At 35.0% G+C, this 27,450-nt stretch overlaps 1 protein-coding gene across 7 annotated transcripts in view; it reads left to right on the top strand.

Annotated features, from left to right (window-relative positions):
* The window catches only part of SYCP1 (synaptonemal complex protein 1), a 131,011-nt gene that overhangs the window by 82,577 nt on the left and 20,984 nt on the right, over positions 1-27,450 (top strand). For 3 of the 7 annotated variants that reach the window (XM_057500504.1, XM_057500498.1, XM_057500499.1), the window contains 6 exons: positions 5,619-5,735; positions 6,315-6,425; positions 7,876-7,968; positions 8,563-8,637; positions 16,100-16,159; positions 18,319-18,492. In XM_057500504.1, the coding sequence (XP_057356487.1) occupies positions 5,619-5,735; positions 6,315-6,425; positions 7,876-7,968; positions 8,563-8,637; positions 16,100-16,159; positions 18,319-18,492 (630 nt within the window). The remainder of the gene's footprint in view (positions 1-5,618; positions 5,736-6,314; positions 6,426-7,875; positions 7,969-8,562; positions 8,638-16,099; positions 16,160-18,318; positions 18,493-27,450) is intronic. The other 4 variants (XM_057500501.1, XM_057500500.1, XM_057500502.1 and 1 more) reach the window with 4 other exon arrangements.

The raw sequence follows: 27,450 nt of genomic DNA, 5'->3' as shown, positions 1-27,450 counted from the left end.
AATTTTTTTATCCTTCATATTATAGCAGTTATTTTCAAATATTTTTTGATATTGTGGATATCAGTCCTTTTAGTTGTAATAGCATGCATATCTGTGATTTAGCTGTGTTAAAATCATCTGAGCAGCTTAAAAATGTATAAGCATGTGTGTATTTATATTCCTTATCCATACAGATACTGAAAATAGAAATTTAGTAGGTTTGGGATGGAGCCTTAGAATCTACATTTTAAAAATTCCATATATGGTTATGCTCTACAAAGAGTTTGAGAACCACTGACTTAGTAGAATACAAATTAAAATTCTGGAATGCAAGCTTATACTGTTAGGTCCATTTTGTTTTTCAGCTTATTCCCAATTCCTTGAACAGTGACCAACAGTATTCAAAAAATAGTCTTTAAATCTTGAATGGAAAGCAGTGGTTCTCAGTGTTTTAAATAGATGACTTTTTCAGGAAAGCAAAAATCTTCTACCTTTAATACTATTTGAAATTAAAAATATGTAAATATTGTGAATAAGAATGAAAACAAATAAGAATTCTCATAAACTGCTAGAATTAAGTAGAAAAGCAGATGGTTTGTATATCTATAATTCAGCTCTTCTATACCTAGGTAGAATCAGGAGAAATGTACAAAAATATTAATTGCAGCATTACTTGTAGTAGCTCTAGACTAACTACAACATGTATCTGTTAGTAGTATAAAAATAAGTCAATAGAAAATCACCCTAAAATGACTCAGATGTTGGAGTTAGCAGGTAACATCTTTTATGCAGCTATTATAACTATGTTCAAAGATGGAAAGGAAATTATGATTATAATGAAATAACAAATGGGGAATCTCAGTGAAGAAATGGAAACTAAGAATCAAATGGAAATTCTAGAAATGAAAAGTAAAATATTGTAAAACTTCAGTGGTTCTAGTAGTAGATTGAAGATAGATGAAACAAGTGTCAATGAACTTTGAAGCTGGATCAATAGAAATTATCTAGTCAGAGAAACACAGAAAAGGGTTCAAAAAAAGAAAAAGAGATGGTACCTTAGTAGCCTGTGAAACAATATCAAGTGGTTTTAAATGTGTACTTGGAGTCCCTGAAGAAGAGAGAATAGGTTAAAGGAAAATTATTTGAAGAATTTCCAAAAAATTTCTCACATTTAGTAAAGAACATAAACTTGCAGATACATGGCTTTTAGCAAATCCAAAGCAAAATAAAATAGAAAGAAAACCATCTTTGGGCAGGTATATCTTAGAGTAGTAGGCCCAAAGATAAAGAGACATTTTTAAAAGTAGTTAGTGAAAAATATCATATTGCATATGTGGGAACAATGACATAAATGACAGCTGACCTTGTATCAGGACAATGAAGGCCAAATGACAAAGGAGTAAAATGCTGATAGAAATAAACTGTCAAATTGGAATTCTATATGCAACAAAATAAGACATTGAGAGCTGTACTAAATACTAAAGAAGTACTAAAGGAACTTTTTCAGACTGAAGGAAAATGACATCAATTCACTAGGAAGATAAAACAATTATGAATATGTTTGTACTTAATAACAGAGTTTCAAAATACATGAAGGAAAAACTTAAAAATCTAAAATGAGAAATGACAATTCTATAATCATAGTTGGGGATTGTAATATCCCTCTTTCAGCAGTTGATACAACTAGTAAAAAATTGGTAAGAATATAGAAAATCTGAGCAACACTACTAACTACCTTTACTTAATTCACAATTGTAAACACTATAGCTAAAAGTATCAATCTTTTGAAGTACACATAGAATGTTTGCCAAGACAGACCATATGCTGGGCCATAAATATAAATACATTTAAAAAGATGGGAATTTTTCAGCATATAAACTCTCACTACAATAAAATTAAATTAGAAATAAGCATAAAATACTTAGAAAAGCTATAATATTTGGAAATTAAACATCACACTAATAAATAATTCAGGTGCCAAAGAAGTACATGGAAAATTAGATATTATTTTAAACTGAATGATGATAGAAATACAACATATCAAAAGTGGTTGGATACAACTAAAGCAGTTCTTGGAGATAAATTTGTAAACAGTGTTTTGAAAAGCAGAAATGATCTAGGTCTTCATTTAGAAACTGAAAAAGGGAAGCAAATTAAATTTACAGAAAGTAGACAAAAAATAATAAAGACAAAATATCAAAGAAATTAAAAGGTGAAGAAAAAATTGATGAACTAAAAAGTTGTCTTTGAAAATATTAATAAAATTGATAAGCCCCTATCAAGATTGATTAAAAAAAGAAAATAAAATTCATTATAGGTGAGAGTGAAATAGGACATTTTAATATACATACTGTGAATATTAAAAGGATAAGAAGGGAATGTCATGGACAAATTTATGTCAATAAATTTGAAACAGATGAAACGGACAAATTTCTTGGAAAACCTAACTTACTAAAACTAAAATAATATGGAACAGAAAATCTGAATTTTTTTGTCAGGGAAATTGAATTTGTTACCAGAAATCTTCTAGAGAAAAATCCAGATCTGGAAGGTCTCACTGACAAATTCTAATAAAACACTTCAGGAAGAAGTAATTCCAGTCTTCCACAAACTCTTCCAAAATTAGGATAGGGGGAACAATTCCCAACTAGGTTTTTGATAACAACTTTTAACAAGGACATTGTAAGACAAGAAAGTTATAGACCAACATCCTTATAAATATAGATATAAAAATCCCTAACAAAATATTAGTAAATCTAACTTAATGATATATAAAAACCATGTAACATTGAACAAGTTGGGGTTTATTTTAGGAATGTAAGGTTGGCTTAAAATTTGAAACTGTAAGTGTAATTTACTATATGCCATATAATAAAAATAGAAAAATCATATGCTCATCTTAATGGCTACAGAAAAAGCATTTGACAAAAATTCAGTATTCATTCTTGATAAACATTTTTGATTAACTAGACTTCCTCAGTCTGATACAGAGAGTCTAAAAAGTACCTTAGGCTAGAATCATACTTAATGTTGAAAAATCATATCCTTCCTCTTTAATACCAAGAACAATGTATGCTCTTATTACCTCATTCAACATTGTATTGGAGTTCTAGCTAGTACATTAAGGAAAGAAAAGGAAATGAAAGGCATGTAGATTGGAAAATAATATGTAAAACTGTCTCTTCTTAAGTGATATGACTGTCTACATTGAAAATGATAATGTTTGTACAAAGTGACTAGTGCACTAGTAAGTGAACTTGGCAAAGTCACAGGCTACAGTGTAAACTACCAAAAAAAAATTATTTGTATTTCTGTATATTGACAGCTACTAACTGAAAAATGAATTTTAAAATACAGTACTACTTAAAATAGCATCAAAATCCATATAACAGATAAATTTAACAATATTTGGGAGACTTGTACACTATAAAGTACAAACATTACTGAGACAAATTAAAGAAGACTTAAGTAAATAAAAATATATCATATTCATTGATTAGATGCCTTTAATATCTTTTACATGTCAGATTTCCTCACATTGACCAAGATATTCAGTCAATCCCCATCATAAGTCCAGCAGTCTTTTCTTATATATTACCTTGACAAGCTCTGATAAAATGTATATGAACATTCAGAGGACCCCAAAATTTTGAAAAAGATGAATTAAGTCTGAGGACTTAGGCTGCCTAATTTGAGCTTTTGCTGTAAAGCTATAGCAATCTAGATAGTATATTATTATATTTAAGAAAAACAGATCCGTGGAATCTAATAGGAAGTTCAGAAATAGACTAGTTGATATACAATGTATTGATTTTCCAACAAAGATGCCCAAAGAATTTAATGAGAGAAATGCAAGTCTTTTTAACAAACATTCTAGAATAACTGGATATATCCATATGGGAAAAGAGAAAACTTCAACTTTTATCTCAAACCATGTATAAAAATTAATTTTAAATGGGCTATAAGGCATAAAATCTTTAGCTCTGAAGCCTCTAGAAAAAAACATTGGAGATTATCTTCATGGCTTGGAAGTTGGCAAAGATTACTTAGGCAAGGGACAGAAAGCAATATTCATGAAAAAATATGATAAATTAGGCTTCATCAAAATCTGAAAGTTCTGCTTATCAAAAGCTATCAAAAATAGACAAAGTACAAAGAAGATGAAAATACTGATCTAGTATTTAAAATAATCTAGAAACATTTATTTGACAAATGACATATATCCAGAATTTAAAAACTGTTAAAACTAAACAGCAAAAGATAAATATTCCAATTCAAAATGGGCAGAGACAACAACAAAGAAGTTGATTAAAAAATGGGTGAAGGACTTGGATAGACATTTCTCCAAAGAAGATATACAAGTGGCCAATAAGTACATAAAAAGGTGCTCCACATCACTAATCATTAAGAAAATGCAAATCAAAACCACAATGAGATGTCACCTCACACCCATTATATATTTTATACTATATATATATAAAAAAAGAACAAACGTGTGAAGTTGCAGAGAAATTGGAATCCTTGTCTACGGTTAGTTGGGAATGTCAAATGGTGCTACCACCATGAAAAGCATTCTGGTGGTTACTCAAAAAATTAAAAATAGAATTACTATATGATCCAGTTATTCTGCTTCTGGGTATATACCTGAAAGAATTGGAAGCAGGATCTCAAAGAGATACGTGTATATCCATGTTCATAGGTGCAGCATTTGTGATAGCCAAAAGGTGGACACAACACATTCATGTACTGCAAAGTAAAATGGTGGGCACCTAGTTAAAAAAGTTATTCACAATTTCAAGGTGAGAACAACAGAGCAGGAACTAAATGTTGGGCATTGTATGACTATACAGCTTTCATGCCCATGAAGCTGGATTTTGTCCTCAAGAATAATCTGCTTGTCCATTTATCTATTTTTAGAATCAGCTTTGTCTGTATCATATAAAAAGCAGTCAGTTGTAGTAGCAATTGCACTGAATTTTTTTTTGAGGGCATGAAAGGACACCTCTCCAGAAGAGGAGAAGATATTTGCAAATTGCCTATGGTCAACATACTGTATTGTGTGCTTAAAATTTTGTCAAGAGGGTAGCTATTATGTTAAGTGTTTTTATGACAAAAAAGCAAAGGGACAGAAGGAAACTTTGGGAGGTCGATATGGCTGTTACCTGATTGTGGTGATGGCTTCACAGGTACATAAATCTGTCCAAACTCATCAAATTGGTAACCACACATTAAATATGTATAGTTTTTTGTATATCAGCTGTACCTCCATAAAGCTGTTTTTAAAAAGAAAGTTTTTTCTTTGAAATCACATGGGTGTTCTGTGTAAATGGAATAGTTATTTATTGTAATAAAACATTAAACTCTGAGACTAAACAACTTAAATATTAAGAAGTTCATTAAAAATAAAAATTGAGCTGCTTTTGAAATATTACTAACAACCAAACACATATTTTAGAGGAGATTATAGATTTTATGAAAAAGCACATTTTGACCATGTGACAAATGCAAGGAAAACAATCCAACCACAACTTCCATGAAAAGTAATTTTTTAAGATTCAAAAAACCACAAAATGGATACAGAATATTTTCAAGTAATCCACAATATTTACTAATGTTCATGCTATTTTCTTTACTCAAAGGTCTGTAAATTAGAATTAGAACTAGAAGGTGCCAAGCAAAAATTTAAAGAAATGACTGACAGCTATCAAAAAGTAATTGAGGACAAAAAGATATCAGAAGAAAATCTTTTGGAAGAGGTAGGAAAGACTAATGTGTTTGAGAATTTGTTATGCTGAAACTTTATATTTGTTTGTTAGCATTTTAAGAGAAAAACAATATTTTTGAATTATGATTTTTAAAAAGATTTAATACACTTATATTAGGGATAGTTAATTAGTTTCTTATAGAAGCTAAAAGTATCCTTGTTATTTAAGTATTTGAGCTTTAATACACAATTATTTTATAGAAAATAAATGATCAGCAAAGTATTTTGCTGTCATCTCACTTGATAGACCATCCTAAAATAAACCAAAACAGTAATGCAATTTCTACTTGGCTTTCCTAATTTCCTGGTGTTTGATTTCCACATTTTACATAAGTGAAGCATAGGTCTTTACATTTAAATTAAATGTTTTTCATGCATTAATTTAAAAAAAATTTTTTTATTATGGTATGATTGATATACACTCTTCTGAAGGTTTCACATGAAAAAACAATATGGTTACTACATTTACCCATATTATCAAGTCCCCACCCATACCCCATTGCAGTCACTGTCCATCAGTGCAGCAAGTTTTCATGCATTAATTTTAAGAAACTTTAAATTTATTTGATAGGTTGAGAAAGCAAAAGTAATATCCGATGAAGCAGTAAAATTACAGAAAGAAATTGATATACGATGTCAACATAAAATAGCTGAAATGGTAGCACTTATGGAAAAACATAAGGTAATTTTTTCTTTTTGTGTAATGGAAGTTATTAATTGGAGCTGTATTTATGCAGAAAAATGTTGAAATCAAGATAGCATTCTGACTTGTCAGAGAAAATTATTATCTATGCAACAATGACTTGTATAGCTAGAATACCCTTGATCTCCCATTTCTCCAAGTTTGAGTCTTAACTGCACAAAGCTGAGCTTGGGTGTCATGTCCTTGAAGAATCTCTTCTTTTCATCTATGATTGATGGAAGTAATCACTCTTTTTTTAAAATGTCACGGAAATCTCTTACAACACTTTTTACCTTATATTTAAGTACATACCTAGGATGTGTATCTTATAAAAAGTTTGTATTCTCTGTGTGTGTCTAATGCTAGGCTAAACAAATTTTTATTGATGAAATAAATAGATGAAAAACTTAATGTTCATTGTCTTTGCAAGTGTGCTCTATTTTTTGTTGTTTTAAAGTAATCATTCTGTTAAGGAATTAAGCTTTATTCCCTTCAAGATTTGGAGAGGAGGTGGGCTATACGCACTCATTCACCTTTAAAAATTGTTGCTGGGATATAACATTATTATGAGGTAACTGATGAGCATTTAAAAAATATTTTAGATAATATTGTGAACTCAGAGCCTTAAGCATATTTGGTATGTCTCAATCCAAAACAGTTTTTATCCTTGTTAACACTCAAATTGTCACATCTCTGGCTAGTGGGAGCCTCTTCAAATTTACTGGCAACTCCTTTTGACTTGACCCTAATAGTTTCTGATAGCTTTCTTGCTTTCTGTTATGACAAAATGCTCAAGACTCATTTTGTGTTTCTCACCCTCCAAATCTGGAATTAGCCAGTTTTCTAAGAGGTCCTGGTGTATCTAGCCCATTTAAAAAATGATAAATTTCAATGTTTCCAACTAAAAAGAATTATTTCTTGTTCTTGGGGTAGGTTATTTCTAAGACAGTTATCTGTGTTTCATTGCTTATGTTGTAATTAAAGACTTGAAAAAATTTCTTAAATGCTCAAGTGCTTTGAATTCATAAGCATAATTTTCTGAAAATATTAAGTGCATAAGGATACCAGGCTTATTAAAACAAAATAAGTGAACAACACAAATAGACTCATAAACTCAGAGAGTGGCATAGTGGTTGCCATAGGGCTGAGGGGTTAGGGGGATGGGTGAAGTAGGTGAAGTGAATAAAGAGGCATAAACTTCCCATTATAAGATAAGTCATTCATAGGGACGGGAAGCACAGAGTTGGAATATAGTCTATAATATTGTGATTTCTTTGTATGTTGACAGATGGTAACCACACTTACTGTGGGAGCATTTAATAATGTATATATAAGGGTCAAATTGCTACACTGTACATCTGAAAATAATATATTGTATTTCAACTGTATTTCAATAAGAGTAATCTGTTGGGTTCTAATATGTCTAAAATTTTTTCTTTGATTAATATAGCACCAGTATGATAAAATTGTTGAAGAAAGAGACTCAGAATTAGGACTTTATAAGAGCAAAGAACAAGAACAGTCATCAATGAAAGCATCTTTGGTGAGATACAGAACAAGTAGCAGTGAAAACCAATTTTCATGTCAGCATGGCTGGTAGTAAAGAGTAATATTAAATAAAACCATAATTTTTGAGCTGTAGAATCAGAGAATCTTAGATTGGAAAGGGATCTTAATACATTTTTATACTTTTATAGGTTTTTTCCAGTTTATTTTTTGAAATGGTGGAATGACCTCTTTTTTTCAAATGAAAAATTATGAACTCCAGTTACAAATAAGTTTGGATCTCTGAGACTGGGAGAGAAGGGGTAAGATAGATTAGGGGAGGATCAAGAGGAGAGATATGCAGTGATACATATTTTTTTAGCGCAAACTAGAAAATTTGTCCAAAATGAGCTCCTTAGTTTTCAGGTTATAATCTCATAGAAATGAGATTATATGGTATTTGCCTTTCTCTGACTTATTTCATTTAGTATATGAAAATAGAAGCCCTCATATCAGTAGGTTTTTAAGTGTATATATTTTATGAGTTAGTTTATTTTTCTATGAAACTTATTTATTTGAAACACTACTTGGCATTTTCATTATTTTGAGAACTGTTTGGGTGCACTTATAAACTTTGTTTCTTTTTCTTTAGGAGACTGAATTATCCAATCTCAAAACTGAACTTTTATCTGTTAAGAAACAACTTGAAATAGAAAGAAAAGAAAAAGTAGGTTTTATGGCATTACAGAGTAACTTATAGTTAGGTTTAGGTGTAATTTTGTGTTTATAAAAACATGTTATATTAGAAAATAATAGAAATTTGGGTAACTAGTGATTAAAAAAATGTATTTTTCCCCTATTAACTTTTTTCCCAGAAGAATTTAGCATATTCCCTTGTTTAAATATGAAACACATATAAATATAGGTACATTTTAAGAGTAAGAGTGCTTTTAGATAGAAGTATTTGAGGAATATTATCTCATTTATTATAAAATATTTATATATATAGATGTGCTTTTTAACTGTTCATCATGTTTCATAAAAAAAAGCCGTATAGTGTTTTGCAGTTTACAAAGTGAATTGACTCACACAATAGAATGACATATAATTTTCTGCTTTCTGATAGTCACTGTAATGAGTGCCCTACTTACATCTAATTTAATTCTTACGGTAATGCTGTACACAATACTTATTACCTTCCTTTTTACAGAGGTTAGGTTATTTTTCAAGATCACATAATAAAAAAGAAGAATGGCTGAGAATTCAAATATTGGGTCTTTTTTATGTGGTTCATACCCTGTTCTCTTAATCACTGCAACAACCTAGATAACATGGACCTTCAATTTCAAGCCTCTATGCATTTGTTTACTTTGTTTCCTGCATTTGATTCCTTTCTTACTCTTTCCACTTACGGAAAAATCTCACATATCTTGCTGCAAACGTAAGCTTTCTGTATATAAGTGAACTCATGACACTGTTTTTCTTTTTCCTTCACCCTCAATTTTTTATTACGAAAAAATTTAAATACATGGATAAGTTTAAAGAAGTATGAACATCATAGAACACCTAAATTTAACAATTACATTTTGCCATTGTTACATACCAGGATATATACCTAAAAACCACAATATGAAAAATTGTGTGATACCACAAGACTTAGAAATGTGGTTGAGTCATAACACTGAGAAACTTCAAGCACTCTGTTCTTATATTAAAATAATTATGTCACCCTGTGCCCGTATTGTACTTTAGGCTCTTCAAGGGCTAGGGTTATGTTGTTTTTTTTTTTATTAAGGTATCATTTATATACACTCTTAATGAAAATTTCACAAGAAAAACAATGTGGTTATTACATTCACCTTTATTATTGAGTCCCCCCCCATACACCATAGCAGTCACTGTCCATCAGTGTAGTAAGATGCCACAGAATCCCTTATTTGTCTTCTCTGAGCTACATTGTCTACCCTGTGACCACACACACACAACATGTGCACCAATCACTATACCCCACAATCCCCTTCTCCCTCCCTCCCCACCTGCCCTACCCCACCCACCCCTCCCCTTTGGTAATCGCTAGTCCCTTCTTGAAGTCTGTGAGTCTGCTGCTGTATTGTTCCTTCAGTTTTGCTTCACTGTTGTACTCCACAAATGAGGGAAATCATTTGGTATTTGTCTTTCTCTGCCTAACTTATTTCGCTGAGCATAATGTCCTCCAGCTGTATCCATGTTGTTGTAAATGGTAGAGTTTGTTTCTTTCTTATGGCTAAATAGTATTACATTGTGTATATGTACCCATTTTCTTTATCCATTCATCTATGATGGACACTTAGGTTGCTTCCATATCTTGGCTATTGTAAATAGTGCTGCAATAACCATAGGGGTGCATATGTCTTTTTGAATCTGAGAACTTATATTCTTTGGGTAAATTCCTAGGAGTGGAATTCCCAGGTCAAATGGTATTTCTATTTTTAGGTTTTTGAGGAACCTCATATTGCTTTCCACAATGGTTGAACTAGCTTACATTCCCACCAGCAGTGTAGGAGGGTTCCTCTTTCTCCGCATTCTCGCCAGCATTTTTTGTTCTTAGTCTTTTCGCTGCTGGCCATCCTAACTGGTGTGAGGTGATATCTCATTGTGGTTTTAATTTCCCTGATAATTGGTGATGTGGAGCATCTTTTCATGTGCCTGTTGGCTACCTGAATTTCTTCTTTGGTGCAGTGTCTGTTCATATCCTCCACCCATTTTTTAAGTTGGATTATTTGCTTTATGTTTGTTGAGGTTCATGAGTTCTTTATATATTTTGGATGTTAACCCCTTGTCAGATATGCCATTATTCAATATATTCTCCCATACTGTAGGGTGTCTTTTTGTTCTGTTGATGGTGTCCTTTGCTGTACAGAAGCTTTTTAGTTTGATATACTCCCATGTGTTCATTTTTGGTTTTTTTCCCTTTGCTTGAGAAGATGTACTAAGGAAAAAGTTGCTCATGTTTATATTCAGAAGATTTTTGCCTATGTTGTCTTCTAAGAGTTTTATGGTTTCATGACTTACATTCAGGTCTTTGATCCATTTCAAGTTTACTTTTGTGTATGGGCTTAGACAGTAATCCAATATCATTATCTTGCATGTTGCTGTCCAGTTTTGCCAACACCAGTTGTTGAAGAGGCTGTCATTTCCCCATTGTATGCCCATGGCTCCTTTATCATATATTAATTGACCATATATAGTTGGGCTTATATCTGGGCTCTCTAGTCTGTTCCATTGGTCTATGGTTCTGCTCTTGTGCCAGTACCAAATTTTCTTGATTACTGTGGCTTTGTATTAGAGCTTGAAGTCTGGGAGCGTGATCCCCCCAGCTTATTTCTTCCTTCTCAGGATTGCTTTGGCTATTTGGGGTCTTTTGTGGTTCCATATGAATTTTAGAACTATTTGCTCTAATTTGTCAAAGAATGCTGTTGGCATTTTGATAAAGGGATTGCATTGAATCTCTAGATTGCTTTAGGCAGGATGGCCATTTTGACAATATTAATTCTTCCTAGCCAAGAGCATGGGATGACTTTCCATTTATTAGTGTCCTCTTTAATTTCTCTTAAGCGTGTCTTGTAGTTTTCAGAGTACAGGTTTTTCAATTCCTTGGTTAGGTGTTTTATTCTCTTAGATGCAATTGTGAATGGAATTGTTTTCCTGATTTGTCTTTCTGTTAGTTCATCGTTAGTGTATAGGAATGCAACAGATTTCTGTGTTTTAATTTTGTATCCTGCAACTTTGCTGAATTCAGATATTAGTTCTAGTAGTTTTGGGGAGGATTCTTTAGGGTTTTTTATGTACAGTATCATGTCATCTGGAAACAGGGAGAGTTTAACTTCTTCCTTGCCAATCTGGATGCCTTTCACTTCTTTGTGTTGTCTGGTTGCTGTGGCTAGGACCTCCAGAACTATGTTGAATAGAAGTGGAGAGAGTGGGCATCCTTGTTTTGTTCCCGATCTTAAAGGAAAGACTTCTAGCTTCTCGCTATTAAGTATGATGTTGGCTGTGGGTTTGTCACATATGGCCTTTATTATGTTGAGGTACTTGCCCTCTATACCCATTTTGTTGAGAGATTTTATCATGAATGGATGTTGAATTTTGTCGAATGCTTTTTTGGAATCTGTGGAGGTGATCCTTTTTGTTGATGTGGTGGATGATGTTGATGGATTTTTGAATGTTGTACCATCCTTGCATCCCTGGAATAAATCCTACCTGATGGTGATGGACAATCTTTTTGATGTATTTTTTAATTCAGTTTGCTAATATTTTGTTGAGTATTTTTGCATCTATGTTCATCAGGGATATTAGGTGTAATTTTCTTTTCTTGTGGTGTCTTTGCCTGGTTTTGGTATTAGAGTGATTCTGGTCTCATAGAATGAGTTTGGAAGTATTCCCTCCTCTTCTACTTTTTGGAAAACTTTAAGGAGAATGGGTATTATGTCTTCACTAAGTGTTTGATAAAATTCACTGGTGAAGCCATCTGGGACAGGGATTTTGTTCTTAGGTAGTGTTTTGATTACCAACTCAGTTTCGTTGCTATTAATTGGTCTATTCAGATTTTCTGTTTCTGGGTCAGCCTTGGAAGGTTGTATTTTTCTAGAAAGTTGTCCATTTCTTCTAGTACTGTTTGTTAGCATATAATTTTTCATGGTATTCTCTAATAATTATTTGTATTTCTGTGGTGTCCATAGTGATTTTTCTTTTCTCATTTTTGATTCTGTTTATTTGTGTAGACTCTTTTTTTTCTTGATAGGTCTGGCTAGGGTTTTATCTATTTTGTTTATTTTCTCTAAGAACCAGCTCCTGCTTTCATTGATTCTTTCTATTGTTTCATTCTTCTCAATTTTATTTATTTCTGCTCTGATCTTTATTATGCCCCTCCTTCTACTGACTTTGCGCCTCATTTGTTGTTCCTTTTCTAGTTTCATTAATTGTGAGTTTAGATTGTTCATATGGGATTGTTCTTCCTTCTTTAAGTAGGCCTGGATTGCTATATACTTTCCTGTTAGAACTGCCTTTGCTGCATCCCACAGAAGTTGTGGCATTGTGCTGTTATTTTCATTTGTTCCCATATATTGCTTGATCTCTGTTTTAATTTGGTCATTGATCCATTGATTATTTAGGAGTCTCCTAAAATGAATGCATTGCATTCTATTTCCTCCCTTGATTCTTAGTATTTGTTTCACATGTGTTGGTGCTCCTGTATTCGGTGCATAGATATTTATAATGGTTGTATCCTCTTGTTGGACTGACCCCTTTATCATTATGGAATGTCCTTATTTGTCTCTTGTGACTTTGTTTTGAAGTCTATTTTGTTGATACTAGTACTGCAACACCTGCTTTTTTTTCCTATTGTTTGCATGGAATATCTTTTTCCATCCCTTCACTTTTAGTCTGTGTATGCATTTGAATTTGAAGTGAGTCTCTTGTAGGCAGCATACCGATGGGTCTTGCTTTTTTATCCATTCTATTACTCTGTGTTTTTTGATTGGTGCTTTCAGTCCACTTACATTTAGGATGATTATCAAAAGATATGTACTTATTGCCATTGTAGGTTTTGGATTCATGATTACCAAAGTTTCAGGGGGAGCTTCTTTACCATCTAACTATCTCACTTAACTCACTTATTATGCTATTATAAACAGAGTCTGATGATTCTTTATTTCTCACCTTTCTTTTTCTTTCTTCTCCACTCTTTATATGTTAGGTATTTTATTCTATATGCTTTGTGTTTCCCTTGACTCATTTTGTGGAGAGCTGATTTTATTTTGCATTTAGTTAGTATTTGGTTGGTCTGCTTTCTTTGCTGTGGTTTTATTTTCTCTCGTGACAGCTATTTAGCCTTAGGCATACTTCCATCTAGAGCAGTCCCTTTAAAATACACTGTAGAGATGGTTTGTGGGAGGTAAATTCCCTCAACTTTTGCTTACCTGGGTATTGTTTAATCATTCCTTCAAATTTAAATGATAATCTTGCTAGATACTGTATTCTTGGTTCAAGCCCAGCCCTTTCTCTTTCATTGCATTGAATATATCATGCCATTCCCTTCTGGCCTGTAAGGTTTCTGCTGAGAAGTCTGATGATAGCCTGATGGGTTTTCATTTGTAGGTGATCTTATTTCTCTCTCTGGCTGCTTTTAATACTCTGTCCTTGTCTTTGATCTTTGTCATTTTAATTATTATATGTCTTGGTGGTGTCCTTCTTGGGTCCCTTGTGTTGGGAGATCTGTGGACTTCCATGGTCTGAGAGACTATTTCCTTCCCCAGATTGGGGAAGTTTTCAGCAATTATTTCTTCAAGGACACTTTTTATCCCTTATTCTCTTTCTTCTTCTTCTGATACTCCTATAATGCAAATATTGTTCCATTTGGATTGGTCACAGAGTTCTCTCAATATTCTTTCATTCCTAGAGATCCTTTTATCTCTCTCTGCCTCAGCTTGTCTGTATTCCTGTTCTCAGAATTCTGTTCCATTAACAGTCTCTTCCACCTCATCCATTCTGCTCTTAAATCCTTCCATTGTTTGTTTCATTTCTGTCATCTCCCTCCAGAGTTCATCCCTTAGCTCTTGAATATTTCTCTGTAGTTCCATCAGCATACTTTTGACTTTTATTTTGAATTCTTTTTCAGGAAGATTGGTGATTTCAGTCTCACCATACCCTCTCTCTAGTGTTTGAGGGATTTTGGATTGAACAAGGTTCTTCTGCCTTTTCATGGCAATGGGAGTGGTTGCCGGCGAGTGGCGCTTGTTTCAGCTGGGAGAACAAAGTCCCTTCCTACTTGCCGGTTGCCTTGCCCATCTCTGCTGCCTGTGCCAGTCAACCGCATACAGGGAGCAACCTCTGAGTTAATCCCCTGAGTTGCCATGGGCAGGGCAGCCCCTGGGATGGCCTAGGGCACTGGCTGGTGTCACAAGTGAGCAGCGTATGTTCTGCCGCAAGGATGGAGCCCCTTTGTGCTTCCTGGACTCTGCTCTGGTCTCTTCTGTCTGTGTCAGTCAACCACCCATAGGGGCAGCAGCCACTGGGTCTGGGCTGGTTAGCTGCGGGCAGCGAGAAGCCTCTGTGTGGTTGCTGTGGGCAGGGCTGCTCCCTGGCTGTTCTACGGCAATGGCAGTTCAGCTGTTATGCTTTCAGTGCCCTCATGGGGGGAAGCGAATGGCAGGGTGAGGGGCTCGCCATGAGGGGCTTCGTAGCTGTGTTGACACCCAGGGGGTTAGGGCACCTTATGTCCCTTCAAGTTCCCAGTGTGCTGGGCTGAGTGTGCCAGGAAGATTTTGTCCACCTGATAAACCCTTGTAACTTTAAGACTTTCAAAACGCCTGCTTTTCTTTTTTCCCAGGGCAGCCAGCTGTGGGAACCTTTTCATAGTCTTAGTCTTGGATTTTGCTTTCCATTCCTGTAATATCTTGTACACCATGCAATGTGTGTCTGTGCTCCCAGGTCAGATTTTTTAGCAGTCCTGTGCTTCCACTCCCTCTCCACTGATACTTTTCCTCCTGCTAGTGAGCTGGGGTGTGCAGAGTGCTCGGGACCCACCAGGTCACGGCTTTGTATCTTAACCCTTTTCCGTGAGATGTTGAGTTCTCGCAGTTATAGATGTAGCCTGGTTTGTGTACTGTATCTTCTGGTCACTCTTTAGGAATAGTTGGTTTTTCTGTATTTTCAAAATATAGTTTTGGGAGGAGATTTCCACCACCCTACTCACTCTGCTATCTTGAGAATCTCTTTTTTCCACGTTAATACTTATGTAGAAAAAGTTTTAATAATAAGAGCATTGATTTTTTAAAATTAAAGTTGATATACAATCTTATGTTGGTTTCAAATGTACAGCACAGTGATTCAACAGTTACGCACACTGTTAAATCCTCACCCCCTCTAGTGTGGTTACTGTCAATGTAGAAAGATGTTACAGAATCATTGATTATATTCTCCATGCTGTACCATGTTCTGTGACCAACTTACTGTGATTGAGAATTATTGTGCTCCTTTTATCCCTCTTTCCCTCCCCCCCACAACCATCCCAACCCCTCCCCCTTGATAACCACTAGTCACAGTGTCTGAGTGTATTGCTGTTTTAGTAATATTGATTTTTGACAATAGTTTTCACTTTTGACTGTTTTGAATGTTTAATAATATATGTACTTGATACTCATTTTTAATAGGAGATTCTCAAAAGAGAGGCAAAAGAAACTATAGTTACTCTCAAAGAAAAAGAAGACAAGGTAAGAATTATACATAATTCTCATAGCATTTCTTTATAATCAATGTTCTGACATCTACTTGGAAAATTATTTGTTCAGAAATAGGAAAAGAACATCTAAAATATATTACACAATTTCATATCCTAACTTTCTTGCTATTTATTATTTCAAAAGCAATTGCTAAAAATTTCAAAGCATTTGTTATTTGGAGATTTAGAGGACATTTTTATCTATAATTTTTATTATACTATTAGCTTAAATTAGGTACTTTTGTGTTTCTTGATAAATTTCTTGTTAAAGGCAAAATATTTTCATAAAAAATTTTAAAGCTTATATTTTGATTGTCTAATTTTAGGTTTTGAGATGGCTAAATAAATGACATCCTGCTTTCCTCACTTAAATGTGAACCAATTGAGAAAGACAAGGAAATTAAAAATAATATCATTATTGTTAACAACTAATTTGGAGAACGTGGCTTATATTTGAAGGAAAGGGGATTTCCTAATCTTGAAATCCCAAATTAGAGTTTACCTACTTTGTCACCAGTAAAGCTAGACTGTGACAAGTCTATCCATTTGATGGTATGCTCTTGTGAAATGTATGGCATGAGGGAGAAAAGGAGAATGTGTGCTTCCTCTGGTAACCAAGAGGAGAAATAAGGAAGGGTCTGGACTATATGTGCCCAGTTTTTCCTTCCAAATTCACCAGTTCCATTAAGTCACTACTTTTCCCCTAAGGAAGCATCCCTGGAAATGTAACATTCAGAAACTTGTAGGAAAGTCCATACATTTCCATGGTGCATTATGAAGAAGGCCATTTCATTATTCTAAAATAGGGGTGCTTTTTCTTTTAGGCTATCAGGGAAATGTTAAATCCCCTGACATGGCCACAAGGTGGTGTACTTGCCATTCTCAGTCCTTTTGGAGGAGAAAAATTTTGTCTATGAAAGCAGTTAACATTTTGGAGATGCTGAGGATGACACCTGATGAATCTACAGAGCAGAAAGATTTTGCTTTCATCAAAATTGTATTGTCAACTATGATGTAGAAATATTTAGGAAAGATGATGTAGAAATGCAACTTTGTGAAAAAAATACTACCCAAATCTGTACTTGCTGGAAGAAGGATTATAAAGTGAGATCACTAGAACTGGGCAAGAAACCTATAAATCACTTCACTTAGCTCCTTGATTATATAGATAGGTAAATTTAAGTCTGGAGATTTCCTTAAAAATTGCCCAGCAAGACAGTAAAAAATCTAAGAGAAAAGAGCATATTACTTAACTCCTAGTCCAGTGTTTTTTATAGCACATGTGGTCATCTCTTAATCCTGCACCCTGTACCCTTCTAATTTAAACCCACTGCAGATTCAAATATCAGGCTTTTTAGAGTAGCCATTTTGTATGTATGTGTGTGTTCCATTCTTTCTTGTAAGTGATTGCCATGATGATATTCATGGAGATGGTGGTGACCAAAGTAAGTGGTAAAAAAGAAAGTGAGGAGTATAGTTTTTTTTGCGCAATTCTACTAAAGCAACTATTACTAGCTTTCACTAGAAAGATAGGTCAGGTGCTGAAGGAAAGTTATGTATATAAAGGTAGAGAACTGAAGAAGTTGAGCTGAAATAAAATATTTAGAGTAAATTTGCAATTTGTTTATCTTCAGAATTGAGGCAAATAGCCATTTTCTCATTTTTTTTCCTGAAAATTTCTCTAGTTCTATACTTCCATAATTTTTGTCCTTCAAAAATAATAATAATGATTATTTTTGGAGGAGGATGAGGCTGGTAGATAGGAAAAGGCTGATATTTTATAGATGAGAGAGAAGAAATACAAATGCATAAAAGAATGAATAGAAAGAGTATAAATTGCCCTCTGGCTTGTAGGCTATTAGAATGAACTAATAAGATATTTTTCTTTAGAAAATCCTCAACTTTTAGTAAGACAGAGAGTTGAGATGTCTTGTATCTTACATCTCTGTGAAGAAACAGGGAAAGACACCATTTTCATCTAAAATGGGAAAATAAAATGAAAAAGAAGAGAAGTGTAGTTTATTAAAAGTTATCTAATCAATAATAAATTTGGGGGTAAATTCGGGTTTATTCCAGTGCTATTTTTACTAGTTGCTTCATTTTAATGAAAATGACATTTAATGATTTTATTTACTTTTTTTTTCAATGTAGAAGACACAGACATTGGAAACACCTGAAACTCAGTATTGGAAATTTGATTCTAAAGCAGCTCTTCCTCAAAATGTATCTCAAAATTTCATATCAGCTGATCATGGTAAATCCAAAGATAAAAGAGATTATCTGCAGACATCTGCCAAAAGTACTTTATCTACACCATTACCAAAGGTTGGTTGCCAAAATTTCTAAGAAAGTAGTAACTTTTAATTAAAAAAGAAGATTCTGTTATCATATACCATACATCTAATGCCACACACAGAGAGAAACCAGATTCCTAAAAGTTTTGTGATACCAACATGAAATGGTTTCATTTTTTTCTATCACTGTCCACAACTTAATGATATCTTGGGCAGATTTGATAACTTTCATGCATTCACCAGTGCATAGGTCCTTGGTGTGGGAAATTGGCTTCCAACTTGACATTTTTCAGTATTACCCCAGTTACCTTCCTTTACTGTTTATTTCATATCATCTTGCTGTTGGAGTTCTTTACTTAACAGTCAGCCCTTGGTGCAGCAAGTGCTATTAGCAAGGTAGTTCAATTCTAGCTGTCTTCCATATGTCCACTTAATCCACAGAGAATTCATTCAGCCTTTCTATGCTAAATGGCAGTGCAGAATGCTCTACTTCTGACCACATCCCTACCCCAACTCTTTTTCTCTGCTGTCTGCCTCTTTCTAATTTCTGTTTACTCAGTCAGACATAAAGGTAGATAAATAAATCTTCTGTCTAGGTTTATATCCAACTAGCAAATTAGATGCCAATCTCCCCTTCTTGAAGGCATGCCTTGTCTTTATAAGGCTGTTGTTACCTCCTCACTTGTTTTGAGAGTTGAGGGGAAAGTATCTCAATCTGTCTCTACCACTTTAAGCTGTCATTTCATGCCTTTCCCTCCCAGTTTCTCTTAAAAACTGAGAGGAAAGGAGATGTTTGGTCATTGATTGTAGGGCCAGTTCAACCACTGTTTAGTTAGCCTTGAAGGAAGATCTGGCCTTAATCATAGGTTGCTTTCTTTAGAATATGGGTTACCAGCACTTTTCCACATAGCTTTGTGCCCCAGTTGACAATTCCAGAGAAAAGAGAAGAGTTCCACTTGCATCCTGTTACATATACAAAACTACCTACCTTGTGAAAATTATGAAAATTAGTAAACTATATAACCTGGCAAAACTTATATGAAATTATTTTGTTGTATTTATTACTGTATTACTTAGAATATGAAATAATCTTTATTAAAGAATGACCTTATGTAAAAGTACTTTAGATATTTGCAAGAAAAATGCACAGATCTTAATTGTGTAACATGATGAATCTTTACAAACTAAATGTAATGTTCCAACCAGCACTCAGATTAAAACACAGAATATTACTGTCACCTCAGAAGAGTTTCTTGTTTCCCCTTTCAGTCACTAGCTTCAGGCCAACAACTGTCCTAACTTCTAGTATTAGATGTACCTGCATTTTCTCTAAATATAATCATTTTTGTTTTGACTCTTTTTACTTAATACTGTGTTTGTGGGATTCATCCATATTGTTACTTGAAGTTGAAGATTCTTTATTTTTACTTTTATATAATATTCCACTGTATGACTGTACCATTGCATTTATCTATGGTATAGTTAATGGAAATTTGGGTAGTTTCCAGAGTGGGCTTTCATGAATTGTGTTGCTATAAAAATTCTAGTACTTGATATTTACACATTTTGGTTGGGTATGTCTCTAGGAGGGAAACTGATGGGTTACAGGTTTAGCATAATATGTTCCATCTTTTTTTTGATTAAGGTATTATTGATATACACTCTTATGAAGGTTTGACATGAGAAAACAATGTGTTTATTACATTCACCCATATTATCGTGTCCCCCCATACCTCATTGCAGTTACTGCCCATTAGTATAGTAACATGCCACAGAGTCAGTATTTGTCTTCTCTGTCCTAGACTGTCTTCCCCATGATCACCACCACACCATGTGTGCCAATCATAATACCCCTCAATCCCCTTCTTCCTCTCTCCTCACCCGCCCTCCCTCATCCCTCCCCTTTCATAACCGCTAGTCCCTTCTTGGAGTCTGTGAGTCTGTTGCTGTTTTGTTCCTTCAGTTTTGCTTCATTGTTGTACTCCACAAATGAGGGAAATCATTTGGTACTTGTCTTTGTCCACCTGGCTTATTTCACTGAGCATAATGTCCTCCAGCTCCATCTATGTTGTTGCAAATGGTAGGATTTGTTTCTTTCTTATGGCTGAATAGCATTCCATTGTGTATATATACCACATCTTCTTTATCCATTCATCTATTGATGGACACTTAGGTTGTGTCCATATCTTGGCTATTGTAAAAAGTGCTGCAATAAACATAGGAGTGCATATGTCTTTTTGAATCTGAGATCTTGTTTTTTTTGGGTAAATTCCTAGGAGTGGAATTCCCAGGTCAAATGGTATTTGTATTTTTAGTTTTTTGAGGAACCTCCATATTGCTTTCCACAATGGTTGAACTAGCTTACATTCCCACCAGCAGTGTAGGAGGGTTCCCCTTTCTCTGCATGCTCACTAGCATTTGTTGTTCATAGTCTTTTTGATACTGGCTATTCTAACTGGTGTGAGCTGATATCTCACTGTGGCTTTTATTTACATTTCCCTGTAATTAGTGATGTGGAGCATCTTTTCATGTGCCTGTTGGCCATCTGAATTTCTTCTTTGGAGAATTGTCTCTTCATATACTCTGCCCATTTTTCAGTTGGGTTATTTGCTTTTTGGGTGTTGAGGCATGTGAGTTCTTTATATATTTTGTATGTTAATCCCTTGTCAGATATGTCATTTACCAATATATTCTCCCATACGGTAAGATGCCTTTTTGTTCTACTGATGGTTTCCTTTGCTGTACAGAAGCTTTTTAGTTTGATGTAATGTGATGTGTTCATTTTTGCTTTTGTTTCCCTTGCTCGAGGAGATGCGTTCAGGAAGAACTTTTTCATGTTTATATTCAGGAGATTTTTCCCTTTGTTGTCGACTTACATTCAGGTCTTTGATCCATTTTGAGTTTACTTTTGTGTATGAGGTTAAACAATAATCTAGTTTCATTTTCTTGTATATAGCAGTCTAGTTTTGCCAACACCAGTTGTTGAAGAGGCTGTCATTTCCCTATTGTATGTCCATGACTCCTTTCTCATATATTAATTGACCATGTATGGTTGGGTTTGTATGTGGACTCTCTAGTCTGTTCCATTGTTTATGGTTCTGTTCTTGTGCCAGTACCAAATTTTCTTGATTATTGTGGCTTTGTAGTAGAGCTTGAAGTTGGGAAGCATAATCCCCCCAGCTTTATTCTTCCTTCTCAGGATTGTTTTGGCTATTTGGGGTCTTTTGTGGTTCCATGTGAATTTTAGAACTATTTGCTTTAGTTCGTTGAAGAATGCTGTTGGTATTTTGATAGGGATTGCATTGAATCTCTAGATTGCTTTAGGCAGAATGGCCATTTTGAAAATATTAATTCTTCCTATCCATGAGCATGGGATGTGTTTCCATTTATTGGTCTCTTCTTTAATTTTTCTCATGAGTGTCTTGTAGTTTTTAGAGTATAGGTCTTTCACTTCCTTGGTTAGGTTTACTCCTAGGTATTTTATTCTTTTAGATGCAATTGTGAATGGAATTGTTTTCCTGGTGTATCTTTCTGCTAGTTCTTGATTAGTGTATTAATTTTGTATCCTGAAATTTTACTGAATTCATATATTAGATCTAGTAGTTTTGAAGTGGATTCTTTAGGGTTTTTTCGGTACAATATCAAGTCATCTGCAGACAGGGACAGTTTAACTTCTTCCTTTCCAATCTGGATGCCTTTCATTTCTTTGTATTCTCTGATTGCTGTGACTAGGACCTCCAGAACTATGTTGAATAAAAGTGTGGGGAGTGGCCATCCTTATCTTGTTCCTGATCTTAAAGGAAAAGCTTTTAGCTTCTTGCTGTTAAGTGTAATATTGGCTGTGGGTTTGTCATATATGGCCTTTATTATGTTGAGGTATTTGACCTCTGTATCCATTTTGTTGAGAGTTTTTATCATGAATGGATATTGAATTTTGTTGAATGCTTTTTCAGAATCTATGAGGATGATCATGTGGTTTTTGTCCTTTTTGTTGATGTGGTGGATGATGTTAATGGATTTTTGAAATGTACTGTCCTTGCATCCCTGGAATAAACCCTACTTGATCATGATGGATGATCTTTTTGATGTGTTTTTTAATTTGGTTTGCTAATAATTTGTTGAGTATTTTTGCATCTATGTTTATCAGGGATATTGGGTGTAATTTTCTTTTCTTGTGGTGTCTTTGCCTGGTTTTGGTATTAGAGTGATCCTGGCCTCATAGAATGAGTTTGGAAGTATTCCCTTCTCTTCTACTTTTGGAAAACTTTAAGGAGGATGGGTATTAGGTCTTCACTAAATGGTTGATAAAATTCAGCAGTGAAACCATCTGGTCCAGGAGTTTTGTTCTTAGATAGCTTTTTTATTATCAATTCAATTTCATTGCTAGTAATTGGTCTGTTCATATTTTCTGTTTCTTTCTGGATCAGCCTTGGAAGGTTGTATTTTTCTAGAAAGTTGTCCATTTCTTCTAGGTTATCCAGTTTGTTAGCCTATAAAATTTTATAGTATTCTCTAATAATTCTTTGTATTTCTGTGGTGTCCATAGTGATTTTTCTTTTCTCATTTTTGATTCTGTTTATTTGTGTAGACTCTCTTTTTTTCTGGGTTTATCTGTTTTTTTTATTTTCTCAAAGAACCAGTGCCTGCTTTCATTGATTCTTTCTATTGTTTTATTCTTCTCAATTTTATTTATTTCTGCTCTGATCTTTATTATGACCCTCCTTCTACTGACTTTGCGCCTCATTTGTTGTTCCTTTTCTAGTTTCATTAATTGTGAGTTTAGATTGTTCATATGGGATTGTTCTTCCTTCTTTAAGTAGGCCTGGATTGCTATATACTTTCCTCTTAGAACTGCCTTTGCTGCGTCCCACAGAAGTTGTGACATTGTGCTGTTATTTTCATTTGTCCCCATATATTGCTTGATCTCTGTTTTAATTTGGTCATTGATCCATTGATTATTTAGGAGCATGTTGTTAAGCCTCCATGTGTTTGTGAGCCTTTTTGTTTCCTTTGTTCAATTTATTTCAAGTTTTATACCTTTGTGGTCTGAGTAGTTGGTTGGTACAATTTCACTCTTTTTGAATTTACTGAGGCTCTTCTTGTTGCCTAGTATGTGGTCTAATATGGAAAATGTTCCATGTACACATGAGAAGAATGTGTATCCTGCTGCTTTGGGTTTAGAGTTCTGTAGATGTCTGTTAGATCTATCTGTTCTAATGTGTTCAGTGCTTCTGTCCTTTCCTATTTTCTGTCTGGTTGATCTGTCCTTTGGAGTGACTGGTGTGTTTAAGTCTCCTAAAATGAATGCATTGCATTCTATTTTCTCTTTTAATTCTTAGTATTTGTTTCACATGTGTAGGTGCTCCTGTGTTCGGTGCATAGATATTTATAATGGTTATATCCTCTTGTTGGACTGACCCCTTTATCATTATGGAATGTCCTTCTTTGTCTCTTGTGACTTTCTTTGTTTCAAAGTCTATTTTGTCTGATACAAGTATTGCAACACCTGCTTTTTTTCCCTATTGTTTGCATGGAATATCTTTTTCCATCCCTTCACTTTTAGTCTGTGTATTTCTTTGGGTTTGAAGTGAGTTTTTTGTAGACAGCATAAAGATGGGTCTTGTTTTTTTATCCATTCAGTGACTATATCTTTTGATTGGTGTATTAAGACCATTTACATTTTGGGTGAGTATCAATAGGTATGTGCATTTTGCCATTGTAGGCTTTAGATTCATGGTTACCAAAGGTTCAAGGGTAATTTCCTTACTATCCAAGGGTCTAACTTAACTCACTTAGTATGTTATTACAAGCACAATGTAAAGGTTTTTTTTTGTCTCCTCCTTTTTCTTCCTCCTCCATTCTTTATATATTAGGTATCATATTCTGTACTTTTTGTCTATCCCTTGACTGACTTTGGGGGTAATTAATTTAATTTTGCATTTGCCTAGTACTTAACTGTTCTACTTTCTTTACTGTGGTTTTATTACTTCTGGTGACAGCTATTTAGCCTTAGGAACACTTCTGTCTATAGCAGTCCCTCCAAAATACACTGTAGAGATGGTTGTGGTTGGTAAATTCTCTCAGCTTTTGCTTATCTGGAAATTGGTTAATCTCTCCTCCATATTTAAATGATAATCTTGTAGGATAATGTATTCTTTGTTTGATGCCCTTCTACTTCATTGCATTAAGCATATCATGTCACTCCCTTTTGTCCTGTAAGATTTCTGCTGAGAAGTCTGATCATAGCCTGATAGGTTTTTCCTTTGTATGTGATCTTTTTTCTCTCTCTGGTTGCTTTTAATAGTCTGTCCTTATCCTTAATCTTTGCCATTTAATTGTTAACTGTCTTGGTGTTGTCTTTCTTGGTTCCCTTGTATTGGGAGATCTGTGCACTTCCATGGCCTGACAGATCATCTCCTTCCTGATTGGGGAAATTTTCAGCAATTTTGTCCTCAGAGACACTTTCTATCCCTTTTTCTCTCTCTCTTCTTCTGGTACTCCTGTAATACATATAGTGTTCTGTTTGGATTGGTCACACAGTTGTCTCAATATTCTTTCATTCCTAAAGATCCTTTTTTCTCTCTGTCTCAGCTTCTTTGTATTCCTCTCCTCTAGTTTCTATTTCATTTACCATCTCTTCCACTGTATCTAATCTGGTTTTAAAACACTCCTTTGTGTTCTTTAACAATCGGATCTCTGCCGTAGATTCATTCCTGAGTCCTTGAATATTTTTCTGTACCCCCAGGAGCATGTTTATGATTTTTTATTTTGAAATCTCTTTCAAGAAGATTGATTGGTTCATTCTTACTTGATCTGTTTTCTGTTGTTTGAGAGATACTTGTTTGAACCAGGTTCCTTTGACCTTTCATGTTTGTATGTGGTGCCCTCTAGTGTCCAGAAGCTTTACTCTCTGGAGCTGCTCAGCCCCTGGAAAGATGTCAGGGGTCTCAGGGGAGTGGTGCTGGTGCCCGGGAGGAGGAAAGAGCTGTTTCTTGCTTCCTGGCTGCTATGCCTGTCTCCACTGCCAGAACCAGTGGGCTGAACACACAGGTGTAAGCCTCTATGCCTTCCGTTTGTAGCTTCTATAGGTGGGGTTTCCCTCTGTCTGTCCTGACGCCAGGGCAGGGGTTGCTGGTTTGCAAGCCAGGTGCAGGTTTTCCGGCAGTAAGGCACAGCAGCCTGTGTATCATGATGGGGGGCCTTGGAGCTGCAGAGTCAAACAGGGGTTTGGAGTGCCTGAAGATCCTGAAAGTTCCCAACCTGCTGGGCAGAGGGTGCCTGGACACTTTTGTTAGTCTTTGTCCCTTTAGCAGCCCTCTCCCTGTTAGGAAGTCTCTCAGATTGCCCACCCAGAGCAGCCGGATATGGATCCCTGTTTTCTACAAGCAGCTGGAATCTCAGTCTCTCCAGGTATTCCTCCTGTCTTAGCTTTCCAACCCCACTAATCACCAGAGCACCATGTAATGTAGGTTCCTGCTCCCAGAGCATATCTCCAGGGCTAGGTGTTCAGCAGTCCCTGGCCTCCACTGCCTCCCTGCTCCATTTCTCTTCCTCCCACTGGTGAGCTGGGTTTGGGGGAAGGGCTTGGGTCCCACTGGATCATGGCTTTGGTATGTTACCCTGTTCTGTGAGGTCTGTTGTTTTAACCAGGTGTATGCAATCTGGTGCAGCCCTCTTTCCTGTTGCTCTTTCAGGATTAGTTGTATTAATTATATTTTCATATTATATACAGTTTAAGGAGTTCTCTGTCTCACCTCTCACGCCGCCCTCTTTAATCATACCCTAAGGGCCTGAGCTGTTTTTACTCTGATACAAAATATATGTGTTTTTCTCACACCAACCAATTCTCCAACTCTCCAGACATGAACTGGATATCCTACAATTTGATTCAATTGTGACACTAACTACCAGGAAATGAAGGCCCCACAGGTTAAGGGCTCAGTCCCACAAGACTGCTTCCACTTCAGACACCAGTCACAGTCCTGCTTGCCACTTGAACTACTGACCAACAGGCTATAAATTTGGGGTTCCCACCTTCTGCTCAGGTTTGATAATTTGCTAGAATGACTCTTAGAACTCAAAAAATTTCTTTATTTACCACTGGTTTATTATAAAAGATGTTACTCAAGAACAGACAAATGTGCACATAGCACATGGCAAGTTAGGGGAGAAAGGACATGGAGCTTCCTATGCCCTCTCTGAGAGTGCCCCCTCCCCGCACCTCCAACCTAGAAGCTGTCTGAACCCCAACATGGAAACTCTGAAACCCATCATTTAGGGTTTTTTATTGAGGTCTCATTACCTGACATGATTGATTAAATCATTATCCATTGGTGATTAACTCAATCTTCAACCCTTCTTTCCTCCAAGGAAATTGGGGTGGGGCTGAAAGGCTCCAAACTTCTAATCATGACTTGGTCTTTCTGGCATCCAGCCACCACGTGGAAGCTATCTAGGAGCCCCCTACCTCCAGTTATTTAATTAGCATAAACTCAGGACCACATTATGAATAGCAAATGATTCTCCTATCATGTCACTGGTGACAAAGATAAAATATTATACAAAAGATGCTCCTATAAGTCAGGAAATTACAGAGTTATAAAAATTCCTTGTCAGGAACCAGGGACAAAGACAAAATATGCATTTCTTATTGTATTACACTGCCAGTCTTTTTTTCTTATTGATTGCACCAATTTACATTCTGACTAGCAGTGAATGAAAGTTATAGTAGCTCCACATCCTTGTCACCACATGGTATTTTTCTTTTCTTTTTTAAATCTCTGATTATTTTTACTTGTATTTATCTTTATTTTTTACATTGTTTAATTTTTTAAATTAAGGTATCATTGATATACACTCTTATGAAGGTTTCACAAGAAAAGCTGTGTGGTTATTACATTTACATTCACCCTTATTATTGAGTCCCCCCCCATACACTATTGCAGTCACTGTCCATCAGTGTAGTAAGATTCCATAGAGTCCCTATTTG

The sequence above is a fragment of the Manis pentadactyla genome, chromosome 4 (assembly GCF_030020395.1).
Source record: "Manis pentadactyla isolate mManPen7 chromosome 4, mManPen7.hap1, whole genome shotgun sequence".
Lineage (NCBI taxonomy): Eukaryota > Metazoa > Chordata > Mammalia > Pholidota > Manidae > Manis > Manis pentadactyla.
Note: the sequence above shows the minus strand (reverse complement) of the source record. Positions and strands in the feature narration are given on the sequence as shown.